Below are 27,178 nucleotides of genomic sequence, written 5' to 3'. Positions count from 1 at the left end.
TGCAGATATACAAGTGAAAATATACAATTGCAAGCCAAGATGAATTCGCCAAAATCTTAAGCTTTAGCCTTGAGCTTAGAAGGTGACCTAGTATTATTTGTTATATATCAGGCATGCATCCTTGCACAGTCCTTTGAACTTTAAGCCTGTCCAATGCAAAAAGCCATTTTATCTGTACTTAAATTTTAATTTATTATGGGGATTTGGCATTGAGGAACGATTATACATATACAGCAAGCTATTAGGTGGAAACCTAAAATTGATTGTAGATATACAACGAATGTGGTAAGGGCCAATTTTTTCTAGACAAAAGGTCACACTTATAAATCTTATTCGATATAATTGATCAGCGTATTCATCTCGATATATTTTTATAAGTAGAATTGAAGAAGTTCTAAATGCAATATAATTAAGCATATTGTTTACAAACATGATGAGATTTGGTATAAAATAATGACTGATTTTTGTTGATAACATGAAAAATGGCTTTACTTTTAACAAACTATCCTGGCAATATGATGAAAGTAATTTGGAATTTCAAAGGAGTTCTGTAAAATTTCAAAGAGTGGCTTTTGGGCTTTTGAATATATACATAATGAATTTAGATAACTAGTTAAGTTGTTATATTATTCCTGAACTGGAAACATATGTATCAAAGAATTTGATTATTGTGAGTGTGGTTGTTTTTGTTTTGCTCCACCCCCCCCCCCCCCCCCCGGGTTTCTACCCTTCTTGAAACCCCTCAAAGTAGAGAGGGAAGGGAGAAAATTTATCTTATGAGATTCCTGAACTGGAAACATATGTATCAAAGAATTTGATTATTGTGAGTGTGGTTGTTTTTGTTTTGCTCCTCCCCCCCCCCCCTCCCCCCGGTTTCTACCCTTCTTGAAACCCCTCAAAATAGAGAGGGAAGGGAGAAAATTTATCTTATGAGAGTTTTATGAGATGATAAACAACTCACTGATGTAAAGTATAGGCGTGTCCGCACGTGACGCTCAGGTGTCCTCACATTTGCATACCTGGCAGAAAATAAAACGATTAGAATACAGCATGAAAATGCACAAAATCATAGGAGGACCAGATATTAACTTTGGATCCAAACGATATTTGGTTTGTTCATCATCATCATCTTGATCTATGGGTGTTTCATTCATGGACAAAGTGTTGGAAGTGGTGGATCTTCGCGCTTCATCGTTCCTGTGATGAAGTTTTGACTTGGCCTCTGCATCTTCCTTTTCAGTTTTCATGCTTAATGTGTGATCATCTTGGTTTTTCTTTAGCTCAGCAACACTAATGGCTTCCTCTCGAGTGTTCCTCAGATCAATTAAAAGTTTTCCCAATAACCGACGAGCTATCTGGATGGAAACAGTAGGCATAAATATATCAACTACATCAAACCAAAGTAAAACTCATAAGAAGTCTTTAACAACTTCCAAAGTAAAATTCATAAGTCATTGGCTTTAGAAGCTGCCTATGAAGTTGTGATGTGAAGATCAGACAACGATTTATATTGCATCACATATTAATATCCTGTTCTTCACTAAAGAACAAAGCATATTAATGCTGATTTTTTTTCCTGTGCATCAGAAGATCCAAAGAAGGGCATCTGTTACTAGTCATGTATGGACTATAGTTGTAACAGAATGAGCAGGATTATCATTAAGAGGTTGATGTAAAAATTATCACTAATTGTAATAAAATAGAGTATACTTGTAAAAAAAAGGAGCAGAATTATCCTCTATAGTTCATTTTGAAGATAAATGTAGAGGACATAGATTGATATTTGTGGGTTGGACTTATACAACTCTTCTACTTGGCTTCTTCAAAAAATAAAAATAAAAAATAAAAATGCCTCTCGTACTTTGCTTTTATTTTCAGAATAAACAGAGAAAACAAGATGAATAACATTAGACATTCCTTAAACCTAAATTTCCCTAGCAATGTAGCAAGAAAAATTAAAATAACCACTTAAAAATTTATGTGAAATATATAACCTGGGAGATTCCTTATACAAAAGTTTACCTTTGAACCAATTTTCAGCTTTTGCTCTGGATTAATTCCATATTCATTTGGAATTACACCATCAGCAAGTGCCTGCAAATAGATCAGTAGAGGAATTAGCAAAGCAAAGAGAGTTGAACTCATCAGCTGAAATTGATACACAAGCAATTCTCATAGCCTTTTCCTATTATATATGACCTGCTAGATAGATTACACCACCTTATTGCATCCTATTGTAAACCATGTTAATAAACAAGAAATTTGAATTTAAGGACAAAGGATGGATCATTACACATATATAGCATGTCAATCATGTGCTTACATCATATAAAATCCTACACTATTCTTTAAAATGCACCATACACTTTGGAGGAGCCAAATCTATCAATTTGCATAAAATACATCTATGTACCTGAGCAACTTTGAAAAGCTCATCCAGTCCTTCTAGATTAAGATGGGCATTGTGCAACAGATCATATCTGTAACACATAAGCCAACATTAACTTACTACCAGAGAAGTGTAATAATAACTACATACTTAAATGGAGCCTTCAATCTATTGTTGATGCTCATAATGCTGCATTCTGTCACTAGTCACTACTTATTTTTCCTGAGTTGGTTTACATTCTAACATCGGTTCAAGACAATACAAGAAATTCATTCAATTTTATTTGGATGTTGTCGGTGACTTTTGATAGAGCACAGAGGCATTGATTTACTAAGAATTGCTGTCATTAAACGTGAAAATCATATGCCTTGATTTGTGTTAGCTATTTTTACATCACTTTTGTCATATATACATATCCCAAATTAGTTCTCTAGTACAAATGATATCATCCAAGAACATGGAGGGTGAAAATGAAAGAAAAGATGGTTTGATACTATTATAGACATAAGGAACAGATTATACCCTAAGTTCCATTCATATGAAGAAATCTATAAACAAGCACCAAGGAAATGAAAGCCATGACAATAACCCTACTATTTATATTGATAAGAATTTTAGCAAACACTCATGATCTACGTCCACAATTGCAATGTTGCAAAATAATTGTAGAGTTGGACATGAGCCTATTTTTTGTCTGGATAAAAGGAAATACGGAGATAGATACTAAATTAGCATAAAAACATAAAATACGAGGGTACTCACTTGCATGAATCATAAACATCTGGAATCTGAGTAATATCAAAGCGCCTGTGCAAGTATAAACAATAATAAGTGGAGTTTATAACTAGCATACTCCTTCTTGCAAGAGGACATTTAAAAGTGTGGTTTATCCAATCCCACCTAACCATGTACTAACATGCAAGGTCAAATGCCATTGCTGTGAAGCATCTTACCCGGAAATTTAAACTATTAAATAAAGGCATCTAATAATTTATATCTACAGTATTAATGAAAGTAAACCAGAAATATTTCAGAGCATTTTAATTAATGAAGGGACAGTTACAAGTTCCACATAATATCTCTTTTTTTTCTTTCTTTTTTTCTCCCCTTTTTTTTTTTCAGTTGTACAACATTGCTACAAGAAATGAAAAAAGCATACTAGACTATTATAGATAAAAGGAGAAAAAAATTGATGAGATAATTTAATAGTGGATGCAATTAAGAGTATTTTCATCTATAGAAAACAGAAGATATATATAAAATCAAATGTGACATCTTTTGGTATGTATGTAAACAACATTTGAATGGCAATCCATGTTTAACAGTGAATTGCTAATATCAGAAATCAAAGACATATACATCTGAGAGACAAGAATAAATCGATAAGGAAAATGCTTACTCCTTGCGTTCATTATACAACTCCCTTTCAAGCTTGTTCCACCGAGCATACATCAGTAGAAACCCCTCACTTCCACAAGGTAATCCAGCAGCTATACGATCAACATCCATATTTGTCTTGCCAAGAGCCGTTGCTTGGTCATAAGGAGTGTTTACATCATATAATCTTCTTTCTGCAAGTTTCTTATCTTCATCTTTTGCAAGTAGTCTTACTTGTTCAGTAACTTTCCTAGTCAACTTCACCTGTTTGTTATATATGCAAGGGCAAAACATTAATAATCATTACCACTTAGCTATTTTTCTAGAGTAGTTTTTAATTGCATTTCCACAAGAATATTTTTACAAGGAAGAAATTCAAGCATTAACTTCTTCTGAGAACAAGATCCTTGATAAATAGATTATAAAAGTACCCAACTTATTTTTTCTCAATTAGAGGAAGGAACTGAATAAGTTTGAACAAAAATAAATAAATAAATAAATATTTCTCAAGAGGATAGTGGGTACTCTTGCTGCACGGACTGAACAATCATTTCTCTCAAGAGGAGACCATGTTGAAGGTCAGAGAAGGAGACAGACATAAGAATTCCATGGGTTTTGCTAAACAGCGGAGACCGGTTTATATACAATGAAAAGCAAATCTGTACATATTACATGATATGAACAATTAACTACTTTATCCTAATGGATCCTATGAGATTCAGAGATTGTAACTATTCCTACAATATCCTAACACATCCACAGATATTCTAACAATGTTAATTACCAAAAAACTACCAAACACTGTAACAGGATATATTGAGTAACTGAATTTCTGTTAGCTCTCATCCTACTTATAACAATTTTTCAGAGGAGGCTTGTGGGGAAAGTTGCATCAAGGGTAGAATAGTAGATTAGGTATTTGGCATATGAGTTAGTTATCCTAATCAAGCTGGCAGAGTTAGTTTCTCAAGTCATAACTCTCCTAATCTAGTTACAGAGTTTCCTAGCTCACTCTATTATCGCCCCTAAGGTCCTGCAAATCTCTCAAGTCATAACTTCGCTTTTGGAACTGCTTTGCTCAATAGGTCTGCAGGTTGCTGGTCAGTGGGAATGTGAGCACTAAAAGCTTCCCTTCCATTATCCTTTCTCTCACAAAGAATAGACTCAATTCCATGTGCTTGGTTCTATTGTGAAGGACTGGGTTGTCAGAGTAAACCACTACTCTAGATAAGCCTAAATAAGTTCAGCTGTAAGGTCTACCATGCTGCAATATTCTGCCTCAGTATTGGACCTTGCAACTGTGGTTTGCTTTCTATGAAGTATCTATATCCATCATCGAACAAGGGCTGGGACCCAAAGATCAGTGAAACAAGCTTTATAAGGGGTAAGCATAACAATGATGAAATGAAATAAAGAAAGCATGCTATAAGAATCAGATATCCTTAATTCAGAAGGTGCATTTCAGCCTCCCATCCAAATAACAAGAGAAAAGTTTATGCACCATGGCACTATTATATTTATAAAACCTTACCAACTTCGGAAGTAATTCTGATGCATTGGGTGGCAATCCAGCACCATCAACTGTCCAAGGAAATTCAGCTGATTCATCACTATCAGCTGTATTCGTACCCGAGGTAATAAGATCATACAACCGAGCCTACAAAAGTTTATTTAAGCCAATAAATAAAATAAAATGTCACCCTGTGAAACAAAACACTTTAGAAACCAAATATTAGTAGTTTAGAAATTTCTATTTGAAACCTGCAGAATGGTCCCTTGTTTATTAGTTACTTTACAAGTAAACTTACATGAGACAAAGATCCAATGTTGGTCAACAGTATAAATGAAAAATTCTGTGTTAGAAATTTTCTTAGTTGTGTGAGATTGGCAGCCACAAATGTCTAGATGTAGAAAGTGGAACATATAACTCAGCATAGAGATTACAAACCTTGGCTGCTTCCATTTCAATACTGGCATTTTCAAGCCCATCCAACATGGAGGAGTCCTTGCTAACAAGTGAAACCTGTAATAAAAATTACCATTTCAGGGAAACATAGCAACACAAAAACCACAGCACATTTTCTTCAAGGGGGAAAAACACAAACCAGGATTGGTGTTAGTTGCCCTTCTAGGTCAAGAAGACCTTTGGCAAATGCAGCGGCAGACATCTGTTTAAAGAAGCCATGTAAAAAATGACTCATGATGGCAAAGGACCCATCAGGAAAATTAGAAAGTAAGTCTAGACATCAAATACAAAGAAATAACTAAAAGATGCAAGATATGGTTGGGTGGCGTGGTGAGTGCAACATATGGCATACCTGGACACGACCCTCATCAGAGCTGTAAATCTTAAGATCATGACGGTATGTACTATGAAGGCGAAGCAATCCCGTACCTTCACCTGCAATTTGAAACCAAAAAATGATTTTCCTTCATTATACATAGTAGAAACCACTGTAAAGTCAACAATGAATGAGATAAAAATGCAAGACCATGTATGAAATTAATATTACATTGACTAAAATAAGATGAGCATAAATACCATAATTTTTCATTACAAACATATTATGTTGGTATTGGTCTTAAGCAAGTGTGCACATACCACACAACCTATTCCGAAATTTGGAAAACTGAATGATAAGGACCCTTTGCAGAATTCACATGTACCATACCATAATCAAGCAACTTTTGACTAGGTAGAATCAGCTATAAAGATCAAATAATGCTAATGGACTAAATATGATCATTTCCAAGACCATCAGCATACTCCTGACCATTTGGGATCGGATTTAATTATATAAATTCGTGAAGCTTTGTATTTTACTTATGGAAAAGTTATGGATATGTTTAAATGAGTATGTTCTCTCTTTCACCATCATTGCCATCATAGCCGCCATCAACATGGCAGCCGCCACCATCATCATATGTACACACATATGGAGGGATTGATTGATACTAGCATAAGATTGCAAATGTCAAGTCTTGCAAACTTGATGCTTTAAACATCTAGTATTGGGCATGAGGGAGATAATTTTAATTCCCACATTGCTTAACGGTAAAGCCAAGGTAGTATTTATAAACACCTGATCAATTCTATCCTGTTCAACTGACTTTCGAGGTTAGTTAGATCTATGATGCTATAAGGATGACACAATTTCATGGGCTTGATGTGTGGACAATACAATACTCTCTCTTGGATGATGGGAACAACTAGCGTTGAATATTACACCACTCAGTCATAAAGACTATGATACCATGACATGAACTGTCTTTTTTTATTTTTTTTTTAAGTGAGTAGAGGCCTAAAAATGGTTCCAAGTAACACTAACAAGTACAATCGGTTTGTCAGAATAGAAGTTCTAAAGTGCTCTAAAAAAAATTAGTGCTGTTAAAGGAATGTTTTAGTATTCTTCTAAAAAAAATTAGTGCTGTTAAAGGAATGTTTTAGTATTCTTTTTCTAATTTTTTAAACTGAGTTAGAGGCTTAAAAAATGTTTCTTAGTTCCCAAGTACAATTGGTTAGTCACAATAGAATTCTAAAATGCTCTAAGAAAAAGTCAGCGCTGTTAAAGGAATGTTTTATTATGCTTTTTTTCTAATATTTTCAACTGAGTTAGAGGCTTAAAAATGGTTCTAAGTTAACAAGTACAATCAGTTAGCCACAATAGAAGTTCTAAAGTGCTTTAAGAAAAAATCAGCGCTGTTAAAGGCATGTGTTTATTATACTTACATGTTTTCCGATGGAAAAAGAAATTTTATTACGCTTACATGTTAAATGTATGACAAACAGAATTATAAAGCAGGGGTTTTGAAAGATGCTTGTTTACAAAGCAAAAAATAATACTAACATGTAGAGAATAAAGACAAGTTGTCTTAGAAAAACCAATTCACAAAATTAGCAAAGCTAATCTGTGCAGTTGCTTCTGACCAAGAGTTCGCTATAACAGGAGAAAGACATTGCTGACTAGCAGAATATAAAGCTGGAGGACTGAATTGTTGTCACTAGTTATTTTCTATATGGACCATAGAAGGGGGGTTATATTCTCAAATGGGACGATGAAGTGATTTGCAAAAATATTGGGTGTACCTGCAAATCGTGATTCGTGATATTGTTTCCTGGAAAACCACTATTTGTGATATCTGATTTAGGAAAATCACTAATAACTGACATGCAAACATTGATGCACATATATTTCTTGACATGTTTCTGAGAAATTGCTATTATTGATTTCTTGCCTCCCAAAGTCGATTTTTCCCATCCTATATTTATCAAAAATCCAACATTTCATTTTACGGAAATATGCCAGGGCCCATATTCGAAATGTTGAGCTGAATTTTGTAATATTTAGTTAAGAAAAAGATATTTGAATTTTACCTGGATACATTTTGTTTCGGAAATATCTTCCAAGTTCTTCAGCCTGTAACAAAGTAATTAAATAAATTACAGAACTGGGAAACTAAGATTATAACTGAAAACTTATTGCTTATTAGTCAAAAAAAAAAAAAAGCTGAAAACTTATTTTTCACAACAAAAGTAGTTATTCAAATTCTAAGACTAAGTAAAAGCATTTCTTTATTTTGTATGTCTATAAAGCAGAACCTGCTTTCTGCCAGCATGTGTAAGAACACCACCATATTTTAGAACCATAAGAGCTTCCGTGGGTCGTTCTTCAACTTCACCATTGCTGTTTGTCACTTTGACCCATTTTAGTGGCTTTAATTGAACCTTCCTATATATGCCAGAGAAATGTCCTCCCTGATAATGTTAAGAAAGGGAAAAGGAATAAAATTTTAAAAACCCAAAAGCGCGTGAAATGAAATAATATTTAATTGAGAAAAGCATTGCTGCCCTTTAACTTGGGGGTTTTATAGTTGTCTTTTTTTCTTTTTCCCTTTTTTCCTATATGCAAAATGCTTTGGCATGTCATAGCTAATTGACAATATCTTGTGTTATACACAACAGTTAACTTCATTAACTGTTGCATTAACTGTTGGAAGATGGATCTTTAGTCTGCCTTATTTTTGCCTAATCTTTAGCCCATTGGAGTTTCGGCTTCAGCCATTTTTTTTTTCCCTTTGGGTGTCTAGCAATGAAGTTTCATTCCATTCACATTAATCAATATTACAAAAAAGGTTCCTCCCTCTGAAGTTTGTGTATTCCACACCAAATGGGCCTGCAGACTGCAGTATCCAATAGAACATATGGGAATGAAATTTCATTTAGCATCTACGATTGAAGTAAAAGTGTGACACAGAAGTTAATGGAGAGAAGTTGGTAAACATAATTTATGTTTCACAGATTCAAATCTCACTTTTCAATAACTAGTTCATTCATAACACAAAGCATACTCATTAGTATAATAGGAGAAACGCTGTCAAGAAAATTAGTAACCTCCTCAAGGACTGCTTTAACTTGGCGAAGTTTTTCAGCATGCTCAACCTCTTCAGCATCACTGTCACTTTCTCGATCTGGTCTAAATATCATAAAACAACATTATACCTCCATTTGGTGACTAAAGCTCGTCGTCTAGATATATTTAAAGCATTTTACCCACAAACAACAGGGATCGGCTTCCTTCATGAGTTTTTTTTAACCGAAATTCATTTTATTTTTCCTCCTTTTCGATTGTTATGCCAACTCGAAAGATTTTGAATTAATTGATTTAGAGAAAATCATTTTCAACATTATTACATATGCTACACATTGTACAAAATGAATCACATAATTTTAGGTAACTATCTAAACTAATCTAATAAAGTCCAATAACAACAGATATCATAACATTATAGACAAAAAAAAAGAGGGTCCATATACTAACTACAAAAAAAAATAAAGGGTCCATATACTAACTGTCTTAGGAATTGTATGGTACGTGTCCTAGGACACTCGGGGACAGAGACACAAAGACAATACAGTTGTATCTCTGTATTGCATTTGGTTATAGTAGACAGAACCCAAACCACTCCTCCATTCCATTCCCACTACCTTCAAACCCTTCACTCTTAGATCCTACCTTTTTAATCTCATCACTTCCATCTCCAATGCTCCCTTCAAAAATGTAAAAGAGAAAAAGGGAGAGGCGGAGGAGAGAGAGAGAGTGAAAGAAGGAGAGGTGGAGGAAGAGGAGTAGGAGTAGGAGGAAGTCGAGAGGTGGAGGAAGGGTAAAGTGACAGAAGGTAGAGGAAAAGGTAAAGTGACAAAGTAGAGGCAAGGGAAGGATGTAGTGAAGAGAAAGTGACATAGAGAAAGGATAAATTTCAGAATTATGAAGAAAGAGTGAGGACATGTTGGTCCAACACATTTTATTTAGTGCCTTTTTCCCTGTCTCTCCTGCTCCTTCCCCACCCCGGGGACACAAAATTTGTGTTCCTTCTATCCTGGGACACAAATGTTTGTCCTTCTGTGTCTGTCCCAAAAGCAAACAAGTTTTGTCCCTCTGTGTCTCTGTCCCCAGTGTCCTAGGACACAAACCAAACACACCCTTACTTTTCCTTTTCTCTTCCCACCAGAGCTTACAAGTGTCTATATTAGCTTCATGTGAAAAGGGAAAAAGAGAAGTTGGAGACACAATTGTTATTGTTCAAAGCAAAGTAAGGATTGATAAACATAGAAAGAAGTTTTGAGAATATAGTAGATGGATCATGAGCATGAAACTGTAGAGAAGCCAATAAGATCAACATTGAAGTCTTTGTAGGTTAAATACCTAGTGCGAGGGACCAGCATTCGTGTGGCATCTAACAGCTCTTGCAGCTGAATAGCACTTTTAAGCTTTGCCTGTTAACATAAGATTATTTGATCATGTATGGCAGGTCATGAGTTCATGCGCTCAAATAAAACCAAAAGAATGTCACTAAAGTACTACAAAATAGCATTACCTCAGATCTAGGTCGGCCTCCATTGTATTTTATCATTATGTTCAACAGGCTTTCTTCAGTAACCTTTAACTTCACCTTCTGTTTAGGAGTTCTATCACCACTGCCAAAGGTTAAGAATATTTATATGTAGAAGATATCATGTTTAAGGAATCAAAGAAAAAGTAGAATAGAACATACTGGCGAATAACAGCAATTACGCAACGTAATTCTTCCGCGAGTCCAAAAGTGCCATTAATACCACTACCCTGACGAGTTAGTGACTCACAAGGAAGGAGTACTTCACTTACTTTCCATGGTAACGTTGGTGGAATGACAGAAGAAAGATGAGGTGCTTTTACATCTAATAACATCTTCCGCAGTACACAGGCAGCATCATCGTAATACCTTGAGAAGCATCAAGGAAAAATGAACAATTTTTACCAAGAAACAAACATAGAGAAACAATGTATCATAAAGAAAAGATAATATAGATTGTGAAACAATGAGAAAAGTTGTCATAATGCATGCAGTGCCTTTTTTTTTTAAGATTTTTCTCCCTTCTATTTTACAATATGACAACCTGTACAAGATTTTCAAATTTCTAATGCTTGTTACAGCACATATTGAAAATGGGATTCTTTAAGTAATTTTCATCACTATGTACTGACTACATACTGCCAATTGGAAGAACCACAGAATATACAGCTACAGAAGTTACTTGTGTGAGTTTTTAACAAAGCTCCAGCCATTCACATCGCAAACATAAGAACGTCCATTGCTTCTCAAAAGATCAAACCCACAAACCTGCACGCAAACGGGAATATTTATGGAAGGAACACAGAGGAAAAGAAACTTGCATGTTATCTTGCTACAGAAAGAAACACCCATTTCAACTCTCATTGTTGAATTTTTTTTTATCAATTCTACATTATAGAAACATACCGATTGTCTGAATGCAATGCAAACCTCTCGAGCCATTTCCTTCTCAGCAGGAGTCAGTAACACTGGATACCTAACCTGCCAAATAAGAAAAAAAAGATACGTCGCATTACAAAGTAGTATATTTTGTCTACAAACCTACCTAATATCTGTAATGAAGGCAACCATTGCATGTTCACATTATCAAAGAACAAACACTAGCATTTACATAATGGCAACCAGAAAAAGGCCAATACCAAATAGAGGGCTATTACAGATAAGAAATTCTCTAAACCAAGGTTTTATCATTGCTTGCTTTTTTGAGGAAGTTGAAGGTCTAAAATAAAAATTACATCCTCTTTCTTTGTAGTTTAAAATGGGGATATTCACTCTCGGAATGTGAGAAATGAAGGAAAATGAATGTGGATAAGAGGATTCAACAGAGGTTACTGCCTCTTCACTCTCATCCAACTTCTTTGGGTATTGATTTAAATTATTTTTCCTCAAAATCCAGTCCCTTGGCTCACACACACAACCTTGTCCTCAACTTTGAAACCCATGATGGTGTGGAGATGGCTCCCCTCAATATTCCTTTGAAATTATTCCACCTGTCACAGCAACTCATACGCCAAATTGTCCATTTTTATGATATTTGTGGCCCCACTAGTTCAAAAGCTTGTGACAAGATACCTCTTCCTCCTTATTTCTTGTTGCTCCTTGAATTCCATGCTTCTTATATGTATCCAGATCTTCTGGATTGAGAGCTTCAATACTAATTGAAAGAACTAGCTCAAAATATTTAAGAGATCCCTCCCTCTTCTAGTGTTTCATTTGGGAAACCACACTTGCACCACGTTTTGGTACACCTTAAGATATACACCTTCCATTTTTAGAAAATAGTGCACATTTATTATATTTGATTCTCCTCATCATATTCACTTTTATATATATAAATGAGAGGTATACATAAAAGGTGTATCGAAAAAGTGGTTCAAATAACACAATTTGTTTCATTTTATCTCAACTAATGCCTCTCTCTTCTCATAACACCCTCTTTTATACATTTTCTGGATATTAAGTAACTGTGATTCCTAATTTCTTAAGACCATTAATTATACACCTAATTCCTTTTATTGTAGAAAGGGTACATCTAATTCGATTACTGGCTACATGATTGGAGGCACCTGAATCAATTATCAAAGAATTTGGATTATAAATAGAATGAGATTCAAATTATAAGTTGTCCATGAGAGAAATCGAGGTGATATGGATCTGAGTTTTCTTGGCTGCTTCTTATTAAAGATACTCCTAAAACTAAACACATGATAAGACCATTGACAGACTTAGACAAAAGACTCTTGCAACAAAAAGCAATAAACTACAAAGGTAGGATTTGAATCACTGGCCACTTGAAAAAGAACCAGGCAGCAGCTAAAAGAGGTTTGGTAAGTGGCACATGAGCTAAACATGTTGACAAGATATTCTAGCAAAAAAGCATCAATGATGACAACTCAAACAATGGCACTTGAAACATTAGCGGATCTGGACAGTCTAAACAAGGTTCTAGCTCACTTGGACAAATGAGGGAGTTAGGACTAGGAACCTAACGTAACAGGAGCAGCTGCTTGTTGCGCTAGATGAATCTGAACCCTACCTCAAACATCAATTCAATGCAGAATAGAGTGTAAATTGTGGTGAATCAATTACGGAGAAAACTCCCAGGATTTGAAACTCATACATTGATTGTGTAATTACAACCTCCAACAGAAGAAGGAAGCAATACTATGATAAAATAAGAGAAGATTCCTAAATGATTTTTACATTTTTCTAATTGATATCATAAATTTAGAAAACAATTTGAAATTTCTTCAAATCTCAATCTCCAACATAATCTTAGATAAAATAAATCAAATGAACCATAATATAGTTCTGCTAAGAAAATGGCAAACGTCATAAACTACAAATTATTCATTCTGTTGGCAATCATGGGAGAGATATCAAGCACGGTTTTTATTCACTTCATGGTAAGCATATTTATAATACACACAAATAGAAGCTTTAAAGTTGCCAAATTTTAAACAAAAGGTTTTGACTTTAGAGTTTAGACTGTAAATGATATGATGACAAGCCAAGAAGACAAAAGTCTACCCTTAGATGGAAAAAGAAGAGAATGTACTATTTTGCACACTACTCACTTCCTTCCCGTCAGGATTTCTCATAACAACACCATCAACAACGGGGGACTTCCTTGCCTCAGCATGAGCATATTCAGGACCTACTGTATAAACCTACAATTATTTTGTTAAAATTCTCATATACCACTTTAATATGTTGGAAGATATGAAGAAAGTTGTAATTATCAGAAACAATCCAAATATATTTAAAGTTATGTATTTCTTGTTCTTTCCAAGGTAAAAAAAAAAAGCAGCACAATCTCAAAACTGCCAAACCTTAACATCTGTCCCTCCAGTTGGCATGAATTCCTCATAAATATATGAGCCTTCACGCCTCACTCTTCTCACCTCCGGATGGAACTCGCTGGACCTGTTGCCAACCTAAGATCATGTAATACCCAAAACAGAGACCAAGTTGTTCATTATATTTCAATCAAACAACTCAAAAAAGAAAGGGAAATCAGAAGCTGTGAAAAACTTGTTGAAGAATCAACTTACTCGAAGACCAAACAGTTATAATGCCAAAATGTGTTTTGGACTTTTTATAGCAAAGCACTACATGCTTTCTTAAGAATTAGTGCAATAAAATCAAGCAGGATACCACATGAAAATTCCAAGCAAGTTATCTTACCCTCCTTATAATAGACTAAGTTAATGCATATTACATTGATTGAACTAATTTTCTTTTGTTATCTATGTACATAACTAAACAAAAAAAGGCCAGTCACATAATTTCCAGAGAGACCGGCATAATGGAATTTCCTAGAGACTAAAGTTACTAAGTTACACCGTCACAAATTAGGGAGAATCAAGTGTCAGCCAAAAGCTTACCTTCCTAAATAATTCCTTCATACCTCCACCTGCTGAACTGGGATAGTATATCATTATATGGTGGTTATCAGCTTCACAAAGGCATAAAAAACAGCTATTACCACATTGAAGAAAATACATCAGCAAGTGCGTATAGGTAGAGAGAAAGAGTGTCTATACCATTGATAAGAATTATAAGATCAAGATTATAACATAATGTCATGTGACTATTTTAAGTAGTTATATGGGTTTCATATATTTTCTATATTGACTGTACATGTAAAAAGTAAAACGAATCATGTGAGAGGAGTATATTTTTGAGAAAAATGCGGAACATATCACAAGAGATGGATCATGTATATACCTAACAAGAACCAATAGTGGACTTCCTTTAAGGTAGAGGAGCTAACTCCCATTTACCCACTGCTCAAGAGCCAATATCTCATCAATCATGGATTATCTTAGTTTATATCACTATCTAGTATCAACTGACATTTTGAAAATACTATCCTAAACCAAGAACTACTATGAAGACCTAGCAAGAAAGGAATCCATCCACAAAACAACCAAGAAACCGCCAACATGCTAGAAGTTGGAGATACTTACATTCTCTGTTGGTGTGTCACATTCTCACACCACCCTTCGAAAGAGGGTTTTCACCAGGATCAGCCCCATTCAGGCCTTTACTGTTTTTAAAATTATCCGAATAACTGTCTAATTCATCATTGTTTTCAAGCCCCTGTTCTGCAATATTTTTGTTTTAGTTTCTTTCTATAAGTTTAGCAAGGCGTATGTGTGTGTGAAATGCTTTCCACAATAGTGGAGTATCTTATGTGAATCCCATGCATTGAACGTTACCCTATTTTTGTGGTTTTCCCACAACCACGTTATATATCTCCTGATTCATATGCATTCTCTGTAAACCCCCACAATAACTTTAAAAAATAAGTGGAAAGGACAACCTTGCCTCGTCAACTTCAAAAAATCTTCGGTTTAGTAGTCAAAGAATTTCAGATCATCTAAATAATTGTGGATAGAACTCCTAATGGGACTAAAGCCCTGTAGGAGAAACCATCAGTTGTGTTACTGTGACAATATGTTGAATCAACAACTTTGGTGAATCACAAAGCTTCTAAACCTGCCATTCTTTCTAGAAAAAAGTCAAGTCAGTTTGCACATTATAATCAATGGTTGAATGATTTAGTGTAAAAAAATACAGTCTGGTACAAAAGCATCCCGCGTTATCACAGGGTCCGGAGCAGGGCCGCACCCAAAGGGTGTAATGCAGGCAGTTTGACTTAATAATTGCATAAGTGGCTGATTTCTAGGCTTGAACCTGTGATCTTGAGGTCACACAAAGACAGCTTAACCACTGCTCCAAGGCTCCCCTTTGATCGTTTAATTAGAGTCGGCCCCCAAATTCGCCATGCTAGAACAATTTGATCATGATATGACTACCTCTTTTACTAAGGCCAACTCTATTGTTGAGGAGGGAAAAATTTTTCTGTAAGCTAGTACACTCAGGTATAGTTGCAAAATTGGTTGATACTATGTGCTACCAGTTCCTCATGCCATGTGTCCACATTAGCTCCTAAGAAATTCCTTGAATAGAGAATTTAGTTACTTGATTACTTTGAGCTCCTTCACTCCCAATAGACGACAATATAATTCAACCAGTCGAAACTTATATGGTGTACTTAGGAAATTGTAGCAAACTTTGAGATTGGGAAAAATATGGAGCTTGAGGCAGATGTCGAGGTTGTCTCTAGTGTACTTATTGCAAAAGAATATAGCATAGTTAAGAACCTGGCCATTCACTTAATGGGTTTCCTACAATGTCTGTTAATATTTCTCAGTCCAAAAAAAAACTAAAATCAAGATTTCAGTGGCAATTTATTTGAAGTATCTATAATTGAAGGCAAAACAAACTCCTAGCAGTACCATAGTCTTGGCAACTCAACAATTACATGTATCATTATAGTTTCTGGATTATTGATTATGGTGTCTCTAATTATGTTGCCAGTATCTTTTCATAGATCCCCTCATTCCATTACATTAACTAATAATTCTAAGATTGTTGAAAGCGACTGGCCTTGTATCTCAATCACGATCTATGACTCCAGAATCAGTTTTCATTTATTCCTCCTTTTGAATCCAATCTCATAGTCATATTAATCAAAATCCAATTATTAACATCCAATGCTAATTCTTTGGACATACAGGATCATGGTTGAAGCAGGAAATAAATTGCCTGGCCTTTATTTCCTTAGACATCTCCTTCTGTGGTTTGCACTATTTTTCAATCTCCTAGTCTTCTTCACTTACAGTTGGGACATCCAGGTTTGTCAGAACCTCAACACATAAGATTCTTAGTCTTGTTAAAATAAAGCAATTGAACTTTTAATCATGACAAAAGCATATGCCAGCATCTTTTGAAGTTAATAATAAAATGTCTCCTTTTTCTGTTGCTCATTGCTATATATGAGGACCGAGTTGTGGGTATACTTCATGATAAAGTGTTTTTTTCACCATAATATCTAAGCATTCACAGGTACTTCAAATGAACGGATGTTAACTATTTTGGTATCTGCCTCATTTTACTCTCAAATTCAAATCAATTCAGTCATAAGTGATAGTGTACACACACACACACACACAGAAGGGGGGGGGGGGGAAGAAAAAAAAAAAAAACCTTACCATCAATAGGCTTCTCCACAAATGGCTTCCAAAAACGCACACCATGAACCTCAACAAAATCTTCTTCCTCAACAAAGTAATCCAGCTGTTCGTGTGGACTTTCCCTAATTACAAGGGCATATCTTGGAACAGGGATTCCAAACATTTCCAGACGCTTGACACAAAATAGAATATTAAAAACTGTCTAATTAGCAAACAACATATAGCGGTTTGGCTGTAATATACACAGATAATACTTTCACTGTGTTTACATGAAGTGGGGAGGGGCAGTGTAGGCAGAATAACAAACAGACCAGTCCAAGACACAAACAACACATAGTTTTCAGATTAATGCGTACAGCCATACATGTCAGACCTTAACTTGAAATCCAAGCCAGATTTTTTAAGAAAAACAAGGTTTACTACGTTGGCTATTATAACATTTTCTTATTTGGATATGTAAATAATCAAACAACTAAAATATCTGTGCAGTTAACTAAGTTGGGTTGATCGAGCAGTTAGCTCATTCGTCCACTTAAGTAAGCGCGGGACTTTGAATCCTGCCTTGTGTATGTAGCAACCCGTTGGCTAGTGGCTAACCCTTAATGGAACTCCGATCCACGGATTAGTCCTTGGCCTGCCGAGTTGGGGGATACTATGGAAAACCAAATATATATATATATATATCTTTGTGTGTGTGTGTGTGTACACTGATGGTCCATTTTCCCTATATTTTTATGAGGACAAGACTTAGAGGTACACAGCACGTTACAGAGCACTACAAAAATCTTCATTTATATCATTTTTTGGAGATGTGCAATAATTAATATTTTTCTTTTCAAAGAAATTGATTAAACTTACTTCATATACTTTCCTTCGGTCATGAAGAAGGTGTTGGGGCTCCAGTTCGTTTACTAGAAAGGGTCTGGATCACGATGCAAGAGTAGGTTAAGATATATATATCACGATGCAAGAGTAGGTTAAGATTTAAAGTTGCATCCTTAGCCTAGAAAATCAAAATTGCTACCACATCAAATAACAAAAAACATCCTGAGAATATTCACACATGATAGGTCATTATATGTAATCAGCAAAAAGTAGCTTACTACTTCTATTTTACTACATGAAATTCTATAAGTCATCTTTGCACAATTTCAGCATTTACATTGATATTAGATATTCTATGAATTCACTGCTTATTTCTAATTTAAAATGCACGATTTTTCACCAATATTCAGTTTGACATCCCACAAAAAGTTGGAGAAATGCTTATTAGTGAAAAGATGGTATAATCTCCTCTTAGATGGTTTACTGGGAGAAGAAAGAGTATCCAGCCAGGAGAGTAGACCAGATGAGTGATAATCCAGTGGTTAGAAGCAAAAGAAGATCTAAAAAAACTATGAAGGTAGCTATAAGAAGAGATCTAAGCATAAATGAGTTTACTCCAAATAGAAGCTTTTGCACCCTATATAGCCAAACCCACCTAATGAGATAAGAATGTTGTTTGTTGTAGTTATTGTATTCAATTTCATATTCCATCTCCAAGTTAAAACATAACTCTCATTTGAGAACCAACCCATCATCCTTCATTGTATCTTCTCCTGATGTCCATAAATTTTTCTTTAATGGAAGAATAACACAATAATAGAAAAAATAAAGGAAAGTTCATGTGGGGAGACATCAATAAAATTGTCCTCAAACAAGAAAAATGAAAATGAACAAAATCAAAAGTAAAAAAAAAAAAAAATGCAGCAAAACAGTTCAAACTGTTAAAGATTCACATCAGTAATAAATTCATTCAAATACTCATGAATAGAGCACACAAGTAAATTAGATCTGAAAACAAAAAAGCACAAAAGTAAAGGTAAAGCTAAACTTATGTGGATGCCTTCGGCCTCAACCAACTACACCAGAATACAATTAAAAAAGTGATTGTCAAGAAGCTAGTGTACCAGTATGGTCATATTGCATACATCAGCAGCGTTTAATCCATAACATCTTTTAGTTGCGGAAACTAAAAGATGGATGGACTTACACTATATAGGAGGTGATGAATAAAAATTATATATGACACATCAAGTGAAGTTGATAGAGTGAAGTTGATAGATGAACAAACTTACTTCCTTAAAGCAGCATATGCTTCAGCCTTTTCGAGGGGATATCCAGAAGAATAGAATGCAATCAAACAATCACATATTGGCCAGCTGAAATATGAACATATTTAAACTTCAGTATTTTTAAGGCATGACCCTAAATTCTAAACACCCACAAGGTTGACAACAATAAAATAGTTCAGCTATAACTTGGATGTTTCCAAATTCCAAGTGTAAATACAATTCATGCTGTCGCAGCATAACCAGCTGAATCCTAAGCTTATGGTCGAAATGAGAGTTAAAATGTTTCAGTTGGCTCTCTAGAGCAACACTATTACATCATTCTCCACCCGTCTCAACTCTCGAGCACAAGAAATATCAGATACGTTGACAAACGATATGACAAACGTTTTCATATACGGCAGAAAAATAAATAAAAAATCTGTTGCTTGCCCCTCCCTTCCCCGGGGCCCAAAAGAAGGAAAAAAAAGGCCAAAAAAGAGAACATTTTCTCCATGTATAACTTTTCGTATGGATGGATGCAAGGCAACGGAACGTAACACAGTGGACAAAAAATTAAAAAGAAAAAATTCCTTTGATGCGTTGGAATAAAAGAAGGTACATGATTTGCATACGTGTAACTTACGGAAGTAAAGAAGAACAGCGAATACTATTTTAAATGTAAAAGTGCAAACAAATTTCCGTTCTAAGACACTCAGATTTACCATACCTCTCTATTGGTTCTTCAAGAATCACCTTGTCCCCGAAATGTATAACCTAAAATACAGAGAAAAAATCCAAAATAATGTAGAATAAAACTCCAAAAAAAGAGAATAGTGCTCAACTGATATTTTTAAATTTTCAGCCAATAAAATACGAACAAATATCGAAAACAATAACAAAAAGGTAACATAAGAAAAGGCGAAATTCAAAAGAAAACTAGAAAAGCATCACCTATTACACATTTTTTGTGCATTAAAAGAAATCAAACAATCCAAACTTTGCTGTTTCCAAATTGAATAACAAGCCAAAAATGAGAACTGGAAAACACGAACCTCGAATTCACCAAATGCGTGTAATCTATCAAAAATCTGCCCCATAGGTGCCGATAAAACCTGCAAATGCATGATCCGAAAATGAGAAATGGAAAACGGAGACACACCGCAGAAAATCTCGCACATTCTTCCGACGAGTCTCCGTTACAGAACATCGGGAAAAAAAATCCAAAACCAGAAGACGAAAATAGAAAAGTAACGGCGAAAAAGAGGGAACCTCGAAGCCACATTTCACCTTCTTTTCCATCACGCAGACGCCAACTGTGATCTTCTTCTCCGACTCCGCCATAGCTCACCGAAACAGAAATTCTTCTGCTCCTTCAACCTCACGCTCTTTGTGATTTCAGTATTTCACTCTTCTTCGCAATTTTTCTTTTCTCTTTTTTTTTTACTTATATTTTTTTTCAGTAGTTTACGGAGTCTGCTGCAAAGTTCAATGGCGCGAAGGAGAGCGTCGTAACTGAAAGCGCGCACGCATTTTGATGAGAGAGAAATGCACGCGCTCACGCGCTCGGGAGAGGGCGCGTGAGAGCGAAAAAGACGGAAACCGTTGAGCGCTGAAGTGCGACTCGGTTAAGTGGTGGAGAGGCAGCTCAATAACTGAGTTTTTTAAACCAAGGCTAAGCAATTTAGCTTATTCCTACTATTAGTTTATTAGTTTATTTAAATAAATTTAAATTTTATTTTAATATTAATTAATAATAATTTTTTAAAATAAAATTTTGATCTGTAATAAATTAACTTTTAACTTATCGAATAATAAAATATAAAAAAAGGGGGTAAAAGCATATTAAGAGAGAATGAGAACAACGCTTTGAAGTTTGAAGTGATTGAAATAGGAAGCTAGGATGCAGCTGATAGCTCTTATAAGAGCCACTAAATTAATATGATGATGTCATGTTGTAATGTTATGTATGTTAATTGTTGTTTAATTATTACAAATTTAAAATAAATCAAAAGAAAAGGAAAGTTTAATTTGTTGCACACTTGCATTGAAAGATATTCTGCCGCTTTCGTGTGTAATTTACCAGGTGCTTAGTCACAGCGAAAAAAGCTATAAAAATGCCTTTGGTCTTCATAGGATTAAGATAATTTTCTTAACTAAAACACCCAATTGATAATTATACATATTTTATATTTCATAAAAAGTTATTATATTGTTATAAATAGCTTGATTATTATACTATAATAGATTTAAGGTTTAATTATTCCGTAGGTCCTTATAATTTTATCAAATTTTTAAATAGGTTTTTATACTTTTTTTAATTAGATTTTTATATGTTAAATTTTTTTTTCAATTTAGTCCATGTTAGTCCCTATTAATGTTAAACGTCAAAAAATGTTAGTAAATTGTAAAATTACTTGTATACCCCTATCTTTCACCTTCGTTATCACCTTTCCGTTATTCACCATTCTCTCTGGATAGCCACTTTTTAAAATCTTATCTCTCACAACTATGGAGTAACAATAATAATAAAAATAAATAATAATGATAACATATTAATTAGTTCAATTTTCACTATTGCATGCAACTACCTCTTTTACTACCGCCACCATAACCTCGTCCCACTGTCTCTGTCGCCACAATTCCTCCTCGGGTCCCTTCTCTCCCTTGTCCTCCACGCCAACCTCCTCCTCTACTACTCCCATCCCCACCCACACCCACACCCACACCCACCATGAATCCTCCCCATTCTCCTTCCTCCCACCATCTTCCATTTTCGCAGACCCGCTACGACCAACGTCTCCATGATCTCGCCGGCGCCATAGCCGCTGCGAATCCTTACCAGGCCTATCCCTCCTTCCAATTATCCGTCCCATTTCCAACCACAATTGCCACGACTCTTGTCCCAATCCCTTCCCACTATCGCCTATTTTATGCGCCGAAATGCCGTCGTCTTTCACCACCAGCAACAACGCAACGACACCGACACCCTCTCAACAAAGCCAAAAACTCATTCGTTATGAATCAGGTCCCGTTCTCATGCCTCCCACGTCACCATTGGAATCACCACAATCATTATTCCCTTCAAGATACTTCTACGATAAACAAATAACTACGTCGCAAACGCCAAACAAGATCTCTACGATAAATAAAGTGATCTGGCATGGTCGTTTGGGGATCTTCAAGGAATCAACGACGATGACTTCAAGGAAACCGCATATGAGTTGTTCTTCACGGCGTGTAAGTCCTTGCCAGGCTTCGGTGGCCAGAGCATCCTCATGTTCTATTCGAAGCATGAGAATAATAATGATGCTACAGGTGCTGGTGGAGCGCCAGTGTCGCAATCGAGTAGGATGAAGCGTGTGCTAGGGTTGAAGATGATTAAGAGCACCTTGGATCAGAGAATTTTGGCGGCAGAGTCTCCAACAGTGTTGCCGTTGATGTCACCTTTGGTGTCACTGTTGGTATGGCCAATGGTGGGAGGTAGTAGCCCCAAGTCTCGGTTGGTGAAGCTGAGGAAGCAGATGAGTATGGCGGATGTGATGAGGGTGCAGATGCATACGATGCTGGTTCACTGCTTGCATATGCTTTTCATAGATTTTCTTTTTTTTTTTTCCGTTGATTTTGATCATATCTGTAAAGGGGGTGAGAGCGGAGATGAGAAAGCAGGAGGTGAGAGCGGAATCAGAAAGAGAGGGCATAGAATTTCTGAATCTAAAAAAAATGCTAAAGATATTTTTTGGAATTTAAAAAAATATTGAGGTGCTTTAGATTAAGTTTCCTATCTTTAATTTTAGAATATTGCTTTTTTAACATAATATCCTGTTATCTTTTTTTTTTTTTTTTCCGGTAGGAACTTAATTAAAAAAAATAAATGGTTTAGGGACCCAATTGAAAGGAAAAAAGGTATAAAAACCTAATTAAAAAATCGGTAAAACTATAGGGACATGCAGAATAATTAAACCTATATTTAATTATTATAATATTAATTATTTAGTTAAAATTATATAAATTAATATTATAAAACATACATAAGTATATAATGACTAATTTAATGTTTTTTATCTTTTATTATTGTACTTAAGAAAAGGTTAAGGGTAAAGTATTAAATTAGTATTCTGTTTTGGTCCCTAAAGTTTAGAGTAAAGTATCGTTTTTGTCCCTAACGTTTGGGATAAGTCTCAAAGTTGTTCCTAACGTTTAAATCGTCCTATTTAAGTCCCTAACGTTTTAAAATTGACTCAATATTGTCCTGCTGTTAGGGATCTGTTAACAGAATTGACGGCGAGACAAAATTGAGACGATTTTAAAACGTTAGGGACTTAAATAGGACAAATACGTTGGAGACAAAAACGATACATAGAAATAAATTTTAATTTTATCCTTTAATAATATCAATTTTTAATGGTACATAGTTATTCAATTATTTTTTAATCACATCTAATTAAATTATATTTAATCACATTACTTTTTAGAAAATTTATTTTTTTATAATTTTACTCTTAAAGGTGTTTACTCATCATGAAATATTTGTAGAATGATTAGTACATAAACTTGCGAAAATAAATGATACATATACAATAAAGTAATGTAATTCTAGTAATTTTACAAATATTTCATGATGAGTAAAAATATTTAAGAGCAAAATTATAAAAAAATAAATTTATTTAGAATGAAAGTAATGTGATTAAGTGTTGTTCTTGCTGAGATTGGCCGGTGTATAACTCGTCCGCTGGTGAATACTTGTAAGCTCTCCGTCAAGATGAGGTATACGTCGGCAATGAGAGAACAAGGGGGTGGATACCTGCAAAAGACACTCCGAACACTCCGACGCTCAAGTCAGTAAGTGTTTAAGAGGTATAAGAATAATTCTATGAATATAAAATGTAAGACATGAAATAGAAGTTATCATGTGTTGCGTGTAATAATTCTATGAATATAGAATGTAAGACATGATATAGAACTTATAGAACTTACCATGTTGCCCCTTGAGATTAGATATAGAAGGTTTCTTTTATAGGCATAGAATTGATTAATGATATTCATGTTATGACCGTTTGGTCATTAAGATTGAAATGATGGTCATTAAGTCGGTAATGAAGGTGTCAGTTACAAGCAAAGAATAAATGATAATTAACGCCGAGTTATAACTCATAATGCACAATAAAGACCGAGTTATAAGGTGACGGATCACAGTCCCCAAGCTTTGTTTGCCGACCATATGATCTAGGCTAAGCTTAGAAAATAAAATGAGTTATAACTCTGTTAAAAGATAAGTGAATAATGATATGGTGAGCCCCCAAGCTTAGTCGGGTTATTATGTCGGCACTTATTCAAAAAATAATTGAGTGATAAGAGTCATTCAATCAAGATAGTTGAGTGGGGGATAATTTTCCGCTTAAGAACAATTTTAGCATTTGATTGTATGTGAACTGAAAAGTTCAGAGATAGTCAGATAGATATCCATTGACAGAATCGATTGTATGATCCGAAGATATAATGGTTAATTGTCTTGGGAATTTTTTCGGCTCACAACAACTTATTGATAAATTTCTCACTCAAAGCAATTAGTTATTGAATATTTACAATTTATAGTGAATGTCTGACATGAATAAGATAAATTGAAAAAATGAATAGGTATAAAATCGCAACATATATTGAATAATATATATTGTAAAAGTAAAATAGTTCAAAGTAAAAAAAAATATACCTTGAAAGTTGATAATTGTAGAGAAGAAGACGACATATATGAATGTCATACATGCCAAATGTGAATACCTAAACTTTGTTTTGTAGGACATGCTTTAATTTGATAATAAAGTAATAAGATAACAGTTATAAAATTATACATTTAGTATAATGTTTCTAGCAGTTACAGAATGACGAAGGATATTCCTCGTGCAATAATAGAAAATGTTGAATGTTTGCATGTGTTTTTGCTTAACTTTTTGTATTAAACAAATAGTAACATAAAAGTTAATAGCATAAAGTGAATAGTATAACAGTTATATACAATTAATATACACTTAATTTTTGATGGAATCCAATTTTAAGATTTGAACTCATCATTACCGTCATTTAATTGTATAAATGAAATCATTAAGCAATAAGAATATAATACATAATGAAATAAAAATGCAATTGACATGGTTGTTATATGTCATTATTGTATAGGACATATATTGAGGTTTGAATATAACTAATAAATCAATAAATATTAGTTACACAAAATATAAATGCAAAAGTATGTTGAATAAAATATATAATTTTACTTGTGTAAGTAGAGAACTTTGAAAAAGTTAGCAAAATTGATAAATGAGTTTGTACTTGGATTGATTGAAAATCGAGTTTTTTTTTTGGATTGGTTGAAAGCCAAGTTTGTTCTCGGATTGATTATGACATGTGAAATATTATGATACGTTAGATTAAAATTTGATAAAATGTATTAAATAAAATCTTGAATAAGATTGTTGAGATTGGTTCAAAAATTTAAATGTTATTCAAGTTTTATGAACCTGAGGGGAGTAGAAATTATTTTACTCGTCCCCACAGACGGCGCCAATTGTTGTTGTTGAGTTTGGCCGGTGTATAGCTCGTCCATCGATGAATGTTTTCAAGCTTCTCGTCGGGATGAGTTATATGTCGGCAAGGAAAGAATAAGGGGTGGGTATCTGCAAAAGACACTCCGAACACTCCGACGCTCAAGTCAGTAAGTATTTAAGAGGTATAAGAATAATTCTATGAATGTAAAATGTAAGACATGAAATAGAAGTTATCATGTGTTGCGTGTAATAATTCTATGAATATAGAATGTAAGACATGATATAGAACTTATAGAATTTATCATGTTGTCCCTTGAGATTAGATATAGAAGGTTTCTTTTATAGGCATAGAATTGATTAATGATATTCATGTTATGACCGTTTGGTCATTAAGATTGAAATGATGGTCATTAAGTCGGTAATGAAGGTGTCGGTTACAAGCAAAGAATAAATGATAATTAACGCCGAGTTATAACTCATAATGTATAATAAAGACCGAGTTATAAGGTGACGGATCAAGTGTAATCTACTTAGATGTGATTAAAAAATAATTGAATAACTATGTACCTTAAAAATGATATTATTGAAGGATAAAATTAAAATTTAATTCTATGTATCATTTTTGTCCCCAACGTTTTCGTCCTATTTAAGTCCTTAACATTTCAAAATCGTCTCAATTTTGTCCCGCCGTCAATTCTATTAACAGATCCCTAACGGCAAGACAACATTGAGTCAATTTTAAAATGTTAGGGATTTAAATAGGACGATTTAAACGTTAGGGACAACTTTAAAACTTACCCCAAACATTGAGGACAAAAACAATACTTTACTCCTAAAGTTTAAAATATCTTGTTTGAATCCAAAAAAATTTCATTTAACTTCAATGTAGTCCTGTCATGAAATCAAAATTAAATAATTAACGAAGTTTAATTTTTAAATCTAGAAAATTCATAACCAACCTCTTTAGTTGTCAAGGAGAGTTCCCGCTGTGGAGATGACGATGACCTTGTTGTCGTTGCTAGCAGTGAACTTTTTCGCAAAAAAGCGAATTATCGACGATGTTTTCCATATACTTGAACCAAGGCTAGTGACTTACGGAGATGCATTCGTTGCTAATTCTGTACCTTTTGAGTTTGTATATTTTCTCCAAATTATCAATCTTATTCATGTCCTGTTGCCACCTAAGACTTCCGTTAATTATTTAATTTTGAACTCACGGTAAGATTATATTAAAGCTAAATAAAACTTTTTTAGATTTAAATAGAACACTTTTAACTTTAGAAATTAAAATATAATTAGATTCAAATGTAGATGACTAATTTAATACTTTATCCAAAATTATAG

General features: G+C 34.3%; 1 protein-coding gene across 8 annotated transcripts; it reads right to left on the bottom strand.

Moving 5' to 3' along the window:
* Positions 1-907: 907 nt before the first annotated feature.
* On the bottom strand, positions 908-21,230 carry LOC112782953 (inositol hexakisphosphate and diphosphoinositol-pentakisphosphate kinase VIP1). Of its 8 annotated transcripts, none has more exons than XM_025825640.3 (27): positions 20,583-21,230; positions 20,348-20,407; positions 20,023-20,069; positions 19,320-19,403; positions 18,061-18,124; positions 17,221-17,374; positions 14,545-14,615; positions 13,990-14,094; positions 13,735-13,827; positions 11,564-11,638; positions 11,340-11,425; positions 10,820-11,026; positions 10,643-10,742; positions 10,471-10,541; positions 9,159-9,240; positions 8,367-8,522; positions 8,142-8,184; positions 6,085-6,167; positions 5,872-5,934; positions 5,715-5,789; positions 5,298-5,423; positions 3,789-4,030; positions 3,152-3,196; positions 2,414-2,480; positions 2,023-2,094; positions 1,090-1,355; positions 908-1,019 (listed from the first exon to the last, which is right to left on the bottom strand). In XM_025825640.3, the coding sequence occupies exons 1-27, from the start codon at positions 20,634-20,636 to the stop codon at positions 923-925; spliced, it is 2,688 nt and encodes an 895-aa protein (XP_025681425.1). In that variant the 5' UTR covers positions 20,637-21,230; the 3' UTR covers positions 908-922. The 8 variants fall into 8 exon arrangements, with proteins under 8 accessions (XP_025681425.1, XP_025681424.1, XP_025681426.1 ...); XM_025825639.3 differs by having other exon boundaries at positions 20,565-20,800; XM_025825641.3 differs by lacking the exons at positions 20,023-20,069; positions 20,348-20,407; positions 20,583-21,230 and adding an exon at positions 19,534-19,682.
* Between the last annotated feature and the right edge of the window lie 5,948 nt (positions 21,231-27,178).

Source organism: Arachis hypogaea, chromosome 20 (assembly GCF_003086295.3).
Source record: "Arachis hypogaea cultivar Tifrunner chromosome 20, arahy.Tifrunner.gnm2.J5K5, whole genome shotgun sequence".
Classification (NCBI taxonomy): Eukaryota; Viridiplantae; Streptophyta; class Magnoliopsida; order Fabales; family Fabaceae; genus Arachis; species Arachis hypogaea.
This window is presented reverse-complemented; position numbering and strand designations above follow the sequence as displayed.